General features: G+C 43.1%; 1 protein-coding gene across 1 annotated transcript in view; it reads left to right on the top strand.

Moving 5' to 3' along the window:
• The window catches only part of LOC138656308 (glypican-1-like), a 97,066-nt gene that overhangs the window by 75,908 nt on the left and 6,205 nt on the right, over nucleotides 1-14,953 (top strand). The window contains exons 2-6 of the mRNA XM_069743673.1: nucleotides 3,708-3,866; nucleotides 6,186-6,580; nucleotides 8,977-9,142; nucleotides 10,373-10,503; nucleotides 12,411-12,530. Coding sequence (XP_069599774.1) covers nucleotides 3,708-3,866; nucleotides 6,186-6,580; nucleotides 8,977-9,142; nucleotides 10,373-10,503; nucleotides 12,411-12,530 — 971 coding nt within the window. The remainder of the gene's footprint in view (nucleotides 1-3,707; nucleotides 3,867-6,185; nucleotides 6,581-8,976; nucleotides 9,143-10,372; nucleotides 10,504-12,410; nucleotides 12,531-14,953) is intronic.

Raw genomic sequence — 14,953 nt, 5'->3', positions numbered from 1 at the left:
GTTCGTGCTTTTAAAGTTCTATGGAGGGGGAAATGTGAGGAGCTTGAAACAGACAAAGACTTTCTGCTGCAAGTTCTCCTGAAATGACAGATCCAATTCTCCATAGAACTTTATGAGCACCAACTGTCATCTCCCATCTCAGTAATGGGAAAATCTGTATTCACTGAAAATAGATTTTATTTTGAGAATGCACGATCAGACCGAGAGGATAAAGATGTTGATTTCTCTACTAAGACATATTACAATTTATTTTTTTTTTTACATTTGATTAATGAATAAAAATGATACTTAAGAAAGATTTTTTTTAACTTTTTATTACTTTTTTTTTATATATTAATCAGAACACCTACAGCAGACCTTGACACTATCTGATATTTCTAGGAAGGTGTCGCGGTAGCGATCAGTTATATATAGGAGCGAGCGGCGCATGTGAGGCACACGTTTATCCCGCTGTAAAGCGAGGGCGCCGATCAAATGGATGCTGAGATGTAAGAGCGAGGAGGAGAATGTCAGACAAGGTGCCGCTTTTGTCTGCAGGAGGATTTTTGGCTTCCAGAATTCCTTCTTTCTTGAGTCTCTGACCTCACGTTTCATTAGGATTTAATAAAGTTCCCGTGTAATGACATTGTGCTGAGTTCCCGCGGCTGACGGAGGACGCCACCTTCCATTGGATCAGAGGCCACAATGAACTGTCTCATAGATAATTGTCCTTGATCCTTCGCTTCAGACACAGGCTGCCGCCGATTTGATTCTATTAATTGACAAAGAAATATTGTAATGTCAGTAAAAAAAAAAAAAAAAAAAAAAAGCGAACGTCTGGTGATGACAAACTGTCTAAGGGGAAATTAAAATCAACACATCTCTGTGGGAGGATTTAATTAAACAGAGAGCTGGTGCATGTGCCGTAATAATCTGCGCGTTAACACTTGCCCACCCGGGAAGCCTCCAACGCCAATTTTTCACTTATACAATATCTTATGCGGAAAAAGAAAAGACTTTATACAGGTAAGTCCTTGATTGTAAGTGTAATCGTCGCTGTGCCCGTGTAGCCCCCTGATCGGGTGGTGCGGTGAGCATTTCTGGATAATCTGAGGACTTGTGTCCAATGATCCTCCCTGATAATCCTGCAAAAATCATCCACAATACGAAGATATGAAAACTCTCAGGATCAACAACACGTCAGACTAAGCCAGGTCCTTCATCCGTCATCGCTATTTCATCACTCCCTGCCCATCGTTGTAATCTTCCTTTTTGTCTACCCTAAAAGTCATTTCAGAGTTACCGCCATTTTTGTCGTATGATATTTTCATTTTGCTTTATGTGCTATGCTTGCTTTAGACATAAAGCGGCAAACTATGAAAACGCCAGTCTTAAGGCCCCTATACATGGTGAAATGTCATCCAGATTCCGACGCTAGCGTTTGACACACCGCACAACGGGTGCAGCGGATGCATTTCTCCGGCGCATCCGCTGCCCCATTGTAAGGTGCGGGGAGGTGGGGGCAGCAGATGCGCCGGAGAAATGCATCCGCTGCACCCGTTGTAACGTTTTTTGCTCCCGGCGGTCCGCCACAACACGGCGCAACCATCGCACAACGGTTGCGACGTGTGGCAAAGTGTCGCAATGCGTCGCTAATGTTAATCTATGGGGCAAAAACGCATCCTGCAAACAACTTTGCAGGATGCGTTTTTTGCCATAAACGACGCATTGCGACGTCTGGCAAAAACCGCCAGTGTGAAAGTAGCCTAAGACGTTCATTATCGCTGGTGTTTCTCATGTACAATAGAAAAGCCTAAGAAAAAAATGGCATAAAAAATCCCATGTGTAGTGCGTACTGCGTTCTGAAATCCTCACATACAACAGAAACACTTCCAGAATGGCTGTAAAAACCAATATGGACTAAAATATTAATGGCTTTGTTCATTTGCAAGAACTAATATCAACCTGTATATATGGCTACCTTTAAAGGAAATTTGTCACCAGATTTTTGAGGACCCCATAATGTAGGGGAAGAGACCCTGATTCCGGCCATGTGTTACTTACCGGGCTGCTTTCTGTAGTTTTAATAAAATTCCTGTTTTATCTTCTGCAGATCTACCAGTTCTCTGAATGTTGAGCTCTGTGTATCCCCTCCCACTCCACTGATTGGCAGCATTCTGTATTCACTGTGCATAGGCAGAAAGCTAGGGGCGGGTTTATACAGAACTCTTGAATATGGAAGACTACATGGCAGCAGTTTTATTACTCCTTTAGATTTAATCTCCTGCTGATAAAACTGTGGTTTTATCAAAACTACAGCATGCAGCCCAGTAAGGGACACACTGCTGGAATCAGGGTCTCTTTCCCTACATTATGTTGCTCTCAGATTAGGTGGCCTGGTGACAGATTCCCTTTAAAGAACTTCTGTAATATAAGTTGTAATCGGTCTTGTCGAGCCGTTAGATGCTGTGTGGAGGGGAGTTAACAGGACGTAATTGTAAGTATCACTCCAATGATTTCCTATTGGATGGATCGCATTTCCTCCAGTGACCTCATTTAGATTGGGGTCCTCTATAATAACGTATCTCTGATGGCATTAATTAGAATACTTGTGATGAGAGGGGCTCCGATCACTTTAGCCCCCTCTATATGGTGCCACTATTTTTAGTTGAGCAAATGTTTTGTGCCCACTCACCAATCCTAGCGGTACAGATCATGTACATGACATGCACAGCTTTCCTCCTATCGCTTGTACTGTAAAGCAAGAACCAGATGAATACATTTTTTGCAAAACAGATGACGTCACTGATTGTAAAGTATCCGCCAATTATGCAGTGCTGAAAAGTGTGAAGTGTCGTTAGCGTCGGGGCTTCTTGTGCTCTTTTACCAGCAGTTGCATATGGTGATGTGTATTTCCATAAGTTTTCCGAGTTTCCTGAATCTGCCAGGATCTCGGTCAGCTATTGTAAGTGAATCCGTCAGCTATTGTAAGTGAATCCGTTCATTGGCAGGAGGACTCCATTCTGATTTATGCGCCGAGGTTGATTTATCAATACTGTTGCTGAGGGCAGGTTCTGCAGCTATGTACAAACTCATTAATCTGAGTAATGGGTGCAACATACTGTATTTCTAAAATATGGTGCGCCTTATGATAAATGTATGGTGGTTTCCTGCTCTGATTGTATGTAAAGCAAAGCCATTGTACAGAAACAGAGACTAATAGACCAAGATTCTATAGAAACAAACCCTGATATAGCGTCTCTGGTCTGTGGACCTTTCATCATTTTTTGTCATGTTAAACTTGATACCTTATGGTAAACGGGCTAAAGAGATGAATAAAACATTTGTTTTTATTTCTCCCCTCCATCGTACGTAAAAAGATATTCTTCTGGGGGTGGAAACTGTTTCTCCTGTATGGATTTGACCAATCCTAACAAGGCAGGAGAAAAAAATAGCACACGCCCCCAAAGAATTCAGAGCTGCCATTTTCAGTGTGATTTGGTAAGACTGTGTCTCACCTGATCTCCTAACTCCCCGGCGCTTATTGACAGAACAAGCTTTGGGAGAGGAGCCTTAGCTGTCATTACATCTAACACTCTGGATCTATCCCAGATATCGGCCTGTACACCCCTGGCCTCAGCTATTCGACAATTCAATTGTTCACCTATTAGAAAATCTCCATTATGCTGTTTTGACAGACATGGTCATTCTTGTATCTGCTCTTCTAGGTGAACACCTGAGGATTTGTCCACAAGGTTACACATGCTGCACCACGGAGATGGAAGAGAACTTCGCCAATATCAGTAAAATGGAGTTTGACAACTCGTTGAGAGAGTCCAGCCTCTCCGTCCAGGGCCTGCTCTTCACTCAGAACCGAAACTTTGACAGTAAGAGCCTTTTATATAACATCACATAGAAATCAGTCCATAAAATGGGAGAACTAAAGGTGATCAAACATGGACCATGTCTCCCCACTATACTCTCAGGCCTTATGCACTTCGACAGTGTTCATAAATCTTGTTAGAATTGTGACGACTAGTAAAAGCAGCAAAAGGATGTAGAGTACGAAATGTGTGTCCATATTCTGTAACGGAGTGTAGGTCAGTCTTGTTTTACTTGAGGTCTTCAGTGAGGTTTGTCATGACAACTCTGGTCACACTAAAACTACGGTACACTATGCCTGCCTAAGGCTACAGTACACTATGCCTGCCCAACTAAGGCTACAGTACACTATGCCTGCCTAAGGCTACAGTACACTATGCCTGACTAAGGCTACAGTACACTATGCCTGCCTGACTAAGGCTACAGTACACTATGCCTGCCTAAGGCTACAGTACACTATGCCTGCCTGACTAAGGCTACAGTACACTATGCCTGCCTAAGGCTACAGTACACTATGCCTGACTAAGGCTACAGTACACTATGCCTGCCTGACTAAGGCTACAGTACACTATGCCTGCCCAACTAAGGCTACAGTACACTATGCCTGCCTAAGGCTACAGTACACTATGCCTGACTAAGGCTACAGTACACTATGCCTGCCTGACTAAGGCTACAGTACACTATGCCTGCCCAACTAAGGCTACAGTACACTATGCCTGCCCAACTAAGGCTACAGTACACTATGCCTGCCTAAGGCTACAGTACACTATGCCTGACTAAGGCTACAGTACACTATGCCTGCCTGACTAAGGCTACAGTACACTATGCCTGCCTAAGGCTACAGTACACTATGCCTGCCTGACTAAGGCTACAGTACACTATGCCTGCCTAAGGCTACAGTACACTATGCCTGACTAAGGCTACAGTACACTATGCCTGCCTGACTAAGGCTACAGTACACTATGCCTGCCCAACTAAGGCTACAGTACACTATGCCTGCCTAAGGCTACAGTACACTATGCCTGCCTAAGGCTACAGTACACTATGCCTGCCTGACTAAGGCTACAGTACACTATGCCTGCCTAAGGTTACAGTACACTATGCCTGACTAAGGCTACAGTACACTATGCCTGACTAAGGCTACAGTACACTATGCCTGCCTAAGGCTACAGTACACTATGCCTGCCTAAGGCTACAGTACACTATGTCTGCCTAAGGCTTCTGTACACTATGCCTGCCTGACTAAGGCTGCAGTACACTATGCCTGCCTGATTGGCTTCTGTACACTATGCCTGCCTGACACTGCCTGCCTGACTAAGGCTACTGTACACTATGGTACACAGTGGCGGTATGTCCCTGCTAGACTACATTTGCGTGGTCTATTCTTTGCCACAAGGGTCAGTGACCCATTTAGCTTGTTTTTTTATGAATTATTATTATTATTATTGAGGTCCTGATATAAATGAGTTGATGCTACTGACAAGTTTGATTTAAAAAAATTAATGTTTTTTTTTTCCAGTTTTATATAAATAAATAGTAATCAGTGTTTAAATTGTTTATCCCACCAATAACATTTATCACCTCACCATGAGTGTCTGAGCGTATGTGCCCACGATCCAGAGTTACTACAGGTTTGACACAGCAACATACACTGCGTCCAAAGAACTGCTAGTTCCGGATCGTGGGCACCCAGACTAAGGGGTAATGTTTCTTCTTGGGGAGAGATATATGCCTGACATACCAGTGTAAGGAGACTTATAGGCCATGAAATGCTCCTCTGGAAGTAGCAATGCTAAAAGTCTTTTAGGATTGCTACTTCCATTAGGTGGTGCTAGAGTTCAAGACCTCTTACTCTATGAAGGGAGGCAATTTGCATATCTAACCATGGGTGGCGATACATATGTGATGACAGGAGTCTGTCCACTAGGACCCCCACGGGTTCTAAGATCAGAAGTGATAGTGCACATGTGTGACCACCTCTCTATTCACTTCTATGGGAGAGGGCATGCACTTATGTGACCACCCCACCTATAAACAATGAATAGAGCAGTGGTCACACATGCTCACTACTGCTCCGTGTCCACAAAAGCCGTTCTCATGATTGGCGAGGCTCTCAGGAGTTGGACCTCACAGATCATGCTTTTATCACATATGCTGTGGATGTGTAATACATTATGTTGGTGGGATAACCCCCTTAATGAAAAGTGTTCAGTTTTGAGCCTATGGATGTACCCATAGATGGCTCCATACAGTGACTGCACGCCATTCTCACAGAACAGTTTTTCCATTCTATTCCTTACGTACAATATCTCGCTCCTTTCCAGGATATTTTCTGGACCTGTTGAATAAATCCGAACAGATTCTCATGGACACATTTCCTAATTTGTATGGAGAACTTTACACCCAAAATGATGGGAAGATATTCAGAGACTTGTACATCGAGCTGCGCCAGTACTACCGCGGCTCCGGAGTCAATCTGGAGGAGGCGCTGACGGAGTTCTGGAGCCATCTACTGGAGAGAGTGTTCAAGACACAGAACTCACAGTTCACCTTTTCTTATGAGTATTTGGACTGCTTGGCAAAGCAGTATGACCAGCTGAAGCCATTTGGGGACATTCCACGGGAAATGAAATTAAAGGCAACCCGGGCGTTTATCGCAGCCCGATCATTTGTCCAAGGACTTGGCGCTGCTGCTGATATCGTCAGGAAGGTCACCCAGGTATGTGTTCACACTGAGTGTCCTGTACACGCAACATACAATGGACACATCACTATCGTTATTGGCAAAATGAGACTCATTAGTCAGGCAACCATGGTATGGTTGTCATTCTCAATTAGCATACTCCTCTTATTCTTCTTTAGAGGATCTGTTGTAGACTTTTCTGCTCTATGCTAACCCAAATATTGTGCCGTTTGGCAAATAGAAGCTATTAAAAAGTGCAGACATACTCCTTCCCTCTCACGCACCACCCGTCCTCTCACCAGTGATCAAACATCTTGTAAATATATTTATGAAGTTACATTACCGTACATAGGTTAAATCAGCTCTCCAATGTAAGATTTAAGCAGGGTTTACACGGTGGCTTTGCCTCGACAAAGAGCGCTATGCATAGCTGCTACATCACAGTGCACAACAAGTAAATGGGACCGCATTGCCACCCTTAGGGTACCGTGACCTGGACAAGAACAGTACAAAAAAATCCGACTCCGTTGGATATTTTGCAACTTGCTAGTGGCAGTTAGGTTACCATAGAGGCCACAAACTGATACATTGGAACGGATTTACTAATGTGGCTGGGCCTAGGTCGTGACAAAATATGCACCAATCGCAATCCAATGGATCAGTTTGGGACCGCTAGTGTACCACAAATGCAACAAGCAAGTTGCTAAAAATCCAACAGAGATTTTTCAACATGCTTGTCGAAGTCATGGTACCATAGAGGTCGCAAACTGATACATTGGAAGGGATTTACTCGATTGTGGTGCGAAAAATGTACCAAAGTTTGGTGAAATTTGGAGCATAATGTTACAATAAGCTTTATAGCTATTTGTTATGTGTTTTAGACACTTTTTTCTTCCTTATTCAAGGGACAAAGAGAGTATCAAAGCAGATGAGGGGAGCAGCGTAGATGAAAAGAGGAGCAGCGTAGACGAAAAGAGGAGCAGCGTAGATGAAAAGGGGTGCAGCATAAATGAAAACAGGAGTAGTGTAGACGAAAAAGGGAGCAGCGTAGACAAAAAGGGGAGCAGCGTAGATGAAAAGGAAAGCAGCGTAGATGAAAAGGAAAGCAGCGTAGATGAAAAGGAAAGCAGCGTAGATGAAAAGGAAAGCAGCGTAGATGAAAAGGAAAGCAGCGTAGATGAAAAGGAAAGCAGCGTAGATGAAAAGGAAAGCAGCGTAGATGAAAAGGAAAGCAGCGTAGATGAAAAGGAAAGCAGCGTAGATGAAAAGGAAAGCAGCGTAGATGAAAAGGAAAGGAGAGTAGGCTAAAAGGGGAGCAGCGTAGATGAAAAGGAAAGCAGCGTAGATGAAAAGGAAAGCAGCGTAGATGAAAAGGAAAGCAGCGTAGATGAAAAGGAAAGCAGCGTAGATGAAAAGGAAAGCAGCGTAGATGAAAAGGAAAGCAGCGTAGATGAAAAGGAAAGGAGCGTAGATGAAAAGGGGAGCAGCGTAGGCTAAAAGGGGAGCAGCGTAGATGAAAAGGAGAGCAGCGTAGGCAAAAAGGGGAGCAGCGTAGGCGAAAAGGGGAGCAGCGTAGGCGAAAAGGGGAGCAGCGTAGGCGAAAAGGGGAGCAGCGTAGGCGAAAAGGGGAGCAGCGTAGGCGAAAAGGGGAGCAGCGTAGGCGAAAAGGGGAGCAGCGTAGGCGAAAAGGGGAGCAGCGTAGGCGAAAAGGGGAGCAGCGTAGGCGAAAAGGGGAGCAGCGTAGGCGAAAAGGGGAGCAGCGTAGGCGAAAAGGGGAGCAGCGTAGGCGAAAAGGGGAGCAGCGTAGGCGAAAAGGGGAGCAGCGTAGGCGAAAAGGGGAGCAGCGTAGGCGAAAAGGGGAGCAGCCTAGATGAAAAGGGAAGCAGCGTATACAAAAAGAGGAGCAGCATAGATGAAAAGGGGAGCAGCATATACAAAAAGGGGAGCAGTGTAGATGAAAAAGGGAGCAGCGTAGATGAAAAGAGGAGCAGCATAAATACAATTTGGAACAGGAAATGTCTCGGTTGTTTAAAGCAATTGTTTAAAGCAAACAATTGATGGCTGAAAATTCGACTAAACTGGCTAAAGAGGCACAAAATTTATCATCCATTATGAGCCAGCATCACAGATTTGGCGCATATTCAGACTGCACTCTAATGCTGGATTTACACCAGCTACCTTTTCTAGATCCCATGCACCCAGATCCTTTATACGTATAGTCTGTCACCGTTCATCATCAGCACGTCTTTTTTTTTTTTTTGGTACATTCTAAATTGATCTAAACTGATTTCCAGAAAAAAGAAGGGGCATCTTTACTCAGAACTCTGGTACAAATGTGACCATGGGATCAGTTTTGCAGATGTTTTCCTTCAGCTGCAGCGAATCTTCATTCTGGATTAGACTCGATACATGACCGTATTTCATGCTTTCAGGTCCCTATGAGTCGAGAATGCACGCGAGAAGTCATGAAGCTCATGTATTGTCCTCTCTGCCGCGGCCACTCCAATGTAAAGCTGTGTGATAATTACTGCTGGAACGTCATGCGAGGATGTCTAGCTAATCAAGCAGATTTAGACCCGGAGTGGAGGAATCTGATCGGTAAGTGAAGTTGTCAGACATCCAGATGATCAGGTTACAGTCTCTTGTCCAATATTTTGTGTTTGTATGACGATCACAGTAATAAATGGACAGTATGTAGTTATATGGATGATCAGAACATGTTGGGAAACCCAGTAACAATCACGTGAGTCATCTTTGTATTCATAAAGGAGTGAGTGAAGTGATTGCACCGTGTTAGTGCTGACACGGTGGGTGGCCTCAGAATCGGGGAGGTCTCGCAAACCAGTGCTTCATGTATTAGGAAGGTCATGCATGCACGCTACCACTCCGATCATTGTCTATGGGACTGATTGGCAATCTTTCAGTCCCATAGACAATGAATGGCGTGGAGGTGTGCATGCATGACTATAGCTCTAATAACACATGGGTCTATGATTCGCGTTTCTGTTTTCATGTGAAGCTCTGTAAGGCTGACCATATATCTATAAGTATCAGGAAACTAATGTCAGCATTTTCCGGCCTCTCTGGTGTAGTCATGCCTCTCTTTTTGCCTTATTTGCAGGTCTCACGAAACCTCATTACTCCATTCTTAATAGAATCCCATTTGTTAGCTGTGGGCCACACACCTAGTTATGACCCATAGTTGCGATCATGAAGCCTGGGGTTAAAATCTCTCCCAATCAATCTGAAATAAATTAGCACTTAGACCTTCCCCGACCCTTGAACAGAAATCTATGAAGCCAAATAGCTGGCAAGTGCTTGGGCAGTGGTCCTGTGTGAACATGTAGTGAACTGGCTGCGTACTCCGGTGCTTGCAGATGTTCTCTATATATTCATACATGGAAGGTTGACAATGGCACCTGGGATCATTATTTGGACTTGCATTAATGGCTAGAAGACCTCATGGTCACAATTGATTACACGTTACAGAGACGCTTTCTCAGCACATCGACCTTTGCACATTTGTATCCCTGGTTTTTACTATTCATAAGACAAAGGATGGCCTTCACGTTGCAAGAACAGTAATAGTGCTGAAAAGCAAATGTTCCAGAAGAGCAGGACAACGTTACAAAGATGTGAACCATTGACTCGTTTCTGTTTCTAAAGTGTCCTTTATATAGTAACATCGATCCTTGTGCTCTTGTATATATTCATCTGACCAGCTAATGCAAGAATGTTGGATCCAAAGAGGCAAATAGAGATGACAAAAGGAAGTTGAATGGGTTAAGTGATGGGGTAATGGTGTCTGTCTCTCCGTATCTCTCATAGAATCCTTATTGCTCGTGGCTGGCAAGTTTAATGGAGTTTCTGGAGTGGAAAACATTGTGGGAACTATTCACATGAAGATCTCGGAGGCCATAACCCATATGCAGGAGAACAAGGAGGTCATAACAAATAAGGTAAATGCTAAGCAGTAATGTAATCTGAGGCCGTACAAGTATAGAAAGTAGAGCAGAAATTATAGACGTTCCTGAGCTCCTCGTATGTTCCTCTTCCTACCACACTACAAGCTGCGGTGCTTGACAAGGGTCATAGCTCCAGATATTATTCTGATGGTACCTGTTCTCACATTTGCTTCTTATACATTCATGACATATCTACCGGATACACCATAAATGTCTCATAAATGCACGTTCTACCTCTAGTTAGAGAAGATTAGCGTGCACACAGTCTTTTCATGGAGGTGCTGGTGGACGGGGTGTGGAACCCCAAGTATCAATATGGAACAATAATATACAGCTCTGGAAAAAATTAAGAGACCACTGCAAAATGTTCAGTTTGTCTGATTTTTCTCTTTATAGGTACCGTATTTTTTGGCGTATAAGACGTCTTTTTAACCCCTGAAAATCTTCTCAAAAGTCGGGGGTCGTCTTATACGCCGGGTACGGAGCTCTGAAGTTGCCGCATATTGTGCAGGGAGCGGTCTTGGATGGTTCCCAGGGTCTGGAGGAGAGGAGACTCTCCTTCAGGCCCTGGGATCCATATTCGTGTAAAAAAAAAGAATAAAAAAAAAAAAATATATGGATATACTTACCTTCCGACGGCCCCCAGAGTTCTCCTGGCTCTCCGCGATGCATGCGGCGGCTTCCGTTCCCAAGGATGCATTGCGCGCCGCGAAGGACCTTTGTGGTGTCAGTCACGCGACCGCGACGTCACAAAGGTCCTTCGCGGCGCGCACTGCATCCTTGGGAACGGAAGCCGCTGCATGCATCCCGGAGAGCCAGGAGAACTCCGGGGGCCGTCGGAAGGTAAGTATATACATATTTTTTATTTTTATTCTTTTTTTTTTTTTTACACGAATATGGATCCCAGGGCCTGAAGGAGAATCTCCTCTCCTCCAGACCCTGGGAACCATCCGGGACCGTTCCCTACACATGCCGTATATGATGACCCCCGAAAAGTTGGTGGTCGTCTTATACGCCGAAAAATATGGTATATTTTTGAATAAAATGTAAATTGTTCTTTTAATCTATAAACTTCTGACAACATGTCTCCGAATTTCCAAAAAATAAGTTTTGTATTTTTTTTCTGACAAAGAAAAATGGTCAAAATAAAAAAACATAAATAAATAACCCAGTGCTTTCATACCTCAAATAATGCAAATAAAACAAGTTCATAATCATTTAGAAACAACAATACTAATGTTATAACTCAGGAAGAGTTCAGAAATCAATATTTTATGGAATAACCATGATTTTTAATCACAGCTTTCATGCGTCTTGACATGCTTTCCAAGAGTCTTTCACACTGCTTGTGGCGCAAAAATTTTAAGCAGTTCTTCTTTGTTTGACGGCTTGTGACTATCCATCATCCTCTTGATTACATTCCAGAGGTTTTCAATGGGGTTCAGGTCTGGAGATTGGGCTGCCCCTGACAGGATTTTGATGTGGTGGTCTCTTAATTTTTTCCAAAGCTGTATACCCTGTCACACTTCTCCCTGCGCCTCAGTGTGTCTACTTCACATCTACAAATAAAATCTTACTGTATTTTGAATGAAGAGTGTGTGATGAATTGTTCAACATTGTCCTAACTCTAGAACAAGGGTCTCTCCAACCCTTGACTTGATTAATGGTGAATGAGGTGGGCTTGCGTGGACATGCGTGTGCTGCTGCGTCCATTAACTTCCATGTGAATTCAACAGCCAAGCATGGCTTGATACTATTACACATACATACATAGACATACATGGTGATTTGCTATTGGTTGGTCAGATGGCTAATTGAGAGGACAGTGGTTGGTTAATTTGCTTATTATCATTATTTTTTACATGATATATGACCATCATGGTGTCTTTGATTTTCTACAGGTGTTCAAAAGTTGTGGAAATGCCAAAACGGCTAACAAAGGATCCAAGTCAGAGGAAAGAAAGAGAAAAGGAAAAGCGGCTCCAGAAGATAAATCCCCAATTCCTAGCATGGACAACCTGGTAAGTGATCTACGACTAGACTAACGAAGCCAACCATATACAAAAAATGACGGTATGAGTGTCTAAAAGTTCAGAACACTTTGGGTGCGTCCACACACGACTGATGCCCTATCGTACCAGTATTGTCAATGACATTTGGTGAAATATCTTCCATACATTTTGTAAAAAAAAACTAGTGTAAATTGGTCAGCATTGTGGATCTTAAATGTATTGTGTGTGTACAAGTATGGTTCTGATTTTGTAAGTTTGCCCACTGACAAATACATGAACAATCTATAACTTTAAAGGTAGGTTAATTTTAACATTGAGAGATAGAATATCAAAAATAAAATCCAGAAAATCACATATAAATTCTATAAATGTATTAGCACTTTGCAGTGAAAAATAAGTATTTGATCCCTCTGGCAAACAAGACTCAGTACTTGGTTGCAAAACTCTTGTTAGCAAGCACATCAGTCAGACGTTTTTGTAGTTGATGATGAGGTTTGCGCACCAAAGCCATAATCCTCAACATTAACAGAAATAACCACGTGAAATCACTCTGTAATGACTCCTTATAATATGAGCTTCACTTTTTGTATTGAAGAACTGAAATAAATCAACTTTTTGATGATATTCTAATTTTGTGAGAAGCACTTGTAAAGTGTGTGTGTGTGTGTATATGTGTATATATGTATATATATATATATATATATATATATATATATATATATATATATATATATATATATATATATATATATATATATATATATATATATATATATATATATATATATATATATATATATATATATATATATATATATATATATATATCCATATCCATATCCCCCCTGGCATTTTTTGTGCTTTGCTACCTCACAACCTGGAATTTCACAGTTTTTTTGAGGGCTTGCATTCGGCAATGGAAAGAGCATGCCTACAACTGTGAATACTTAGTGATATATATATATATATATATATATACATATATATATATATATATATATATATATATATATATATATATATATATATATATATATATATATATATATATAATATATATAATATAGCTCAAAAAATAAAGGGAACACTTTAAAACAACAGAATATAACTCCCAAGTAAATCAAACTTCTGTGAAATCAAACCGTCCACTTAGGAAGTAACACTGACAATCAATTTCACATGCTGTTGTGCAAATGGAATAGACAACAGATGGAAATTATTGCCAATTATCAAGACACCCTCAATAAAGGAGTGGTTCTGCAGGTGGGGACCACAGATCACATCTCAGTACCAATGCTTTCTGGCTGATGTTTTGGTCATTTTTGAATGTTGGTTGTGCTTCCACACTCGAGGTAGCATGAGACGGACTCTACAACCCACACAAGTGGCTCAGGTAGTGCAACTCATCCAGGATGGCACATCAATGCGAGCTGTGGCAAGAAAGTTTGCTGTGTCTGTCAGCGTAGTGTCAAGAGGCTGAAGGCGCTACCAGGAGACAGGCCAGTACACTAGGAGACATGGAGGGGACGGTAGGAGGGCAATAGCAGGACCGCTACCTCAGCCTTTGTGCAAGGAGGAACAGGAGGAGCACTGCCAGAGCCCTGCAAAATGACCTCCAGCAGGCCACAAATGTGCATGTGTCTGCACAAACTGTTAGAAACCGACTCCATGAGGATGGTCTGAGTGCCCGACGTCCACAGTTGGGGGTTGTGCTCACAGCCCAACACCATGCAGGACACTTGGCATTTGCCACAGAACACCAGGATTGGCAAATTCGCCACTGGCGCCCTGTGCTCTTCACAGATGAAAGCAGGTTCACACTGAGCACATGTGACAGACCTGACAGAGTCTGGAGACGCCGTGGAGAGCGATCTTCTGCCTGCAACATCCTTAAGCGTGACCGGTTTTTGGCAGTGGGTCAGTAATGGAGTGGGGTGGCATTTCTTTAGAGGGCCGCACAGCCCTCCATGTGCTTGCCAGAGAGGTAGCCTGATGAGATTCTCAGACCCCTTGTGAGACCATATGCTGGTGCGGTCGGCCCTGGGTTCCTCCTAATGCAGGACAATGCCAGACCTCATGTGGCTGGAGTGTGTCAGCAGTTCCTGCAAGATGAAGGCATTGACGCTATGGACTGACCCACCCGTTTCCCAGATCTGAATCCTATTGAACACATCTGGGACATCATATCTCGCTCCATCCATCGACGTCACGTTGCACCACAGACTGTCCAGGAGTTGGCAGATGCTTTAGTCGAGGTCTGGGAGGAGATCCCTCAGGAGACCATCCGCCACCTCATCAGGAGCATGCCCAGGCGTTGTAGGGAGGTCATACAGGCACCTGGAGGCCCCACACAATACTGAGGATCTTTTCCTTGTCATGAGGCATTTCCACTGAAGTTGGATCAGACTCTAATTTGAGTTTCCACTTTGATT

Source organism: Ranitomeya imitator, unplaced genomic scaffold (genome assembly GCF_032444005.1).
Source record: "Ranitomeya imitator isolate aRanImi1 unplaced genomic scaffold, aRanImi1.pri SCAFFOLD_321, whole genome shotgun sequence".
Lineage (NCBI taxonomy): Eukaryota > Metazoa > Chordata > Amphibia > Anura > Dendrobatidae > Ranitomeya > Ranitomeya imitator.
The sequence above is the reverse complement of the archived record's forward strand: the minus strand, read 5'-3'. Positions and strand labels throughout refer to the sequence as shown.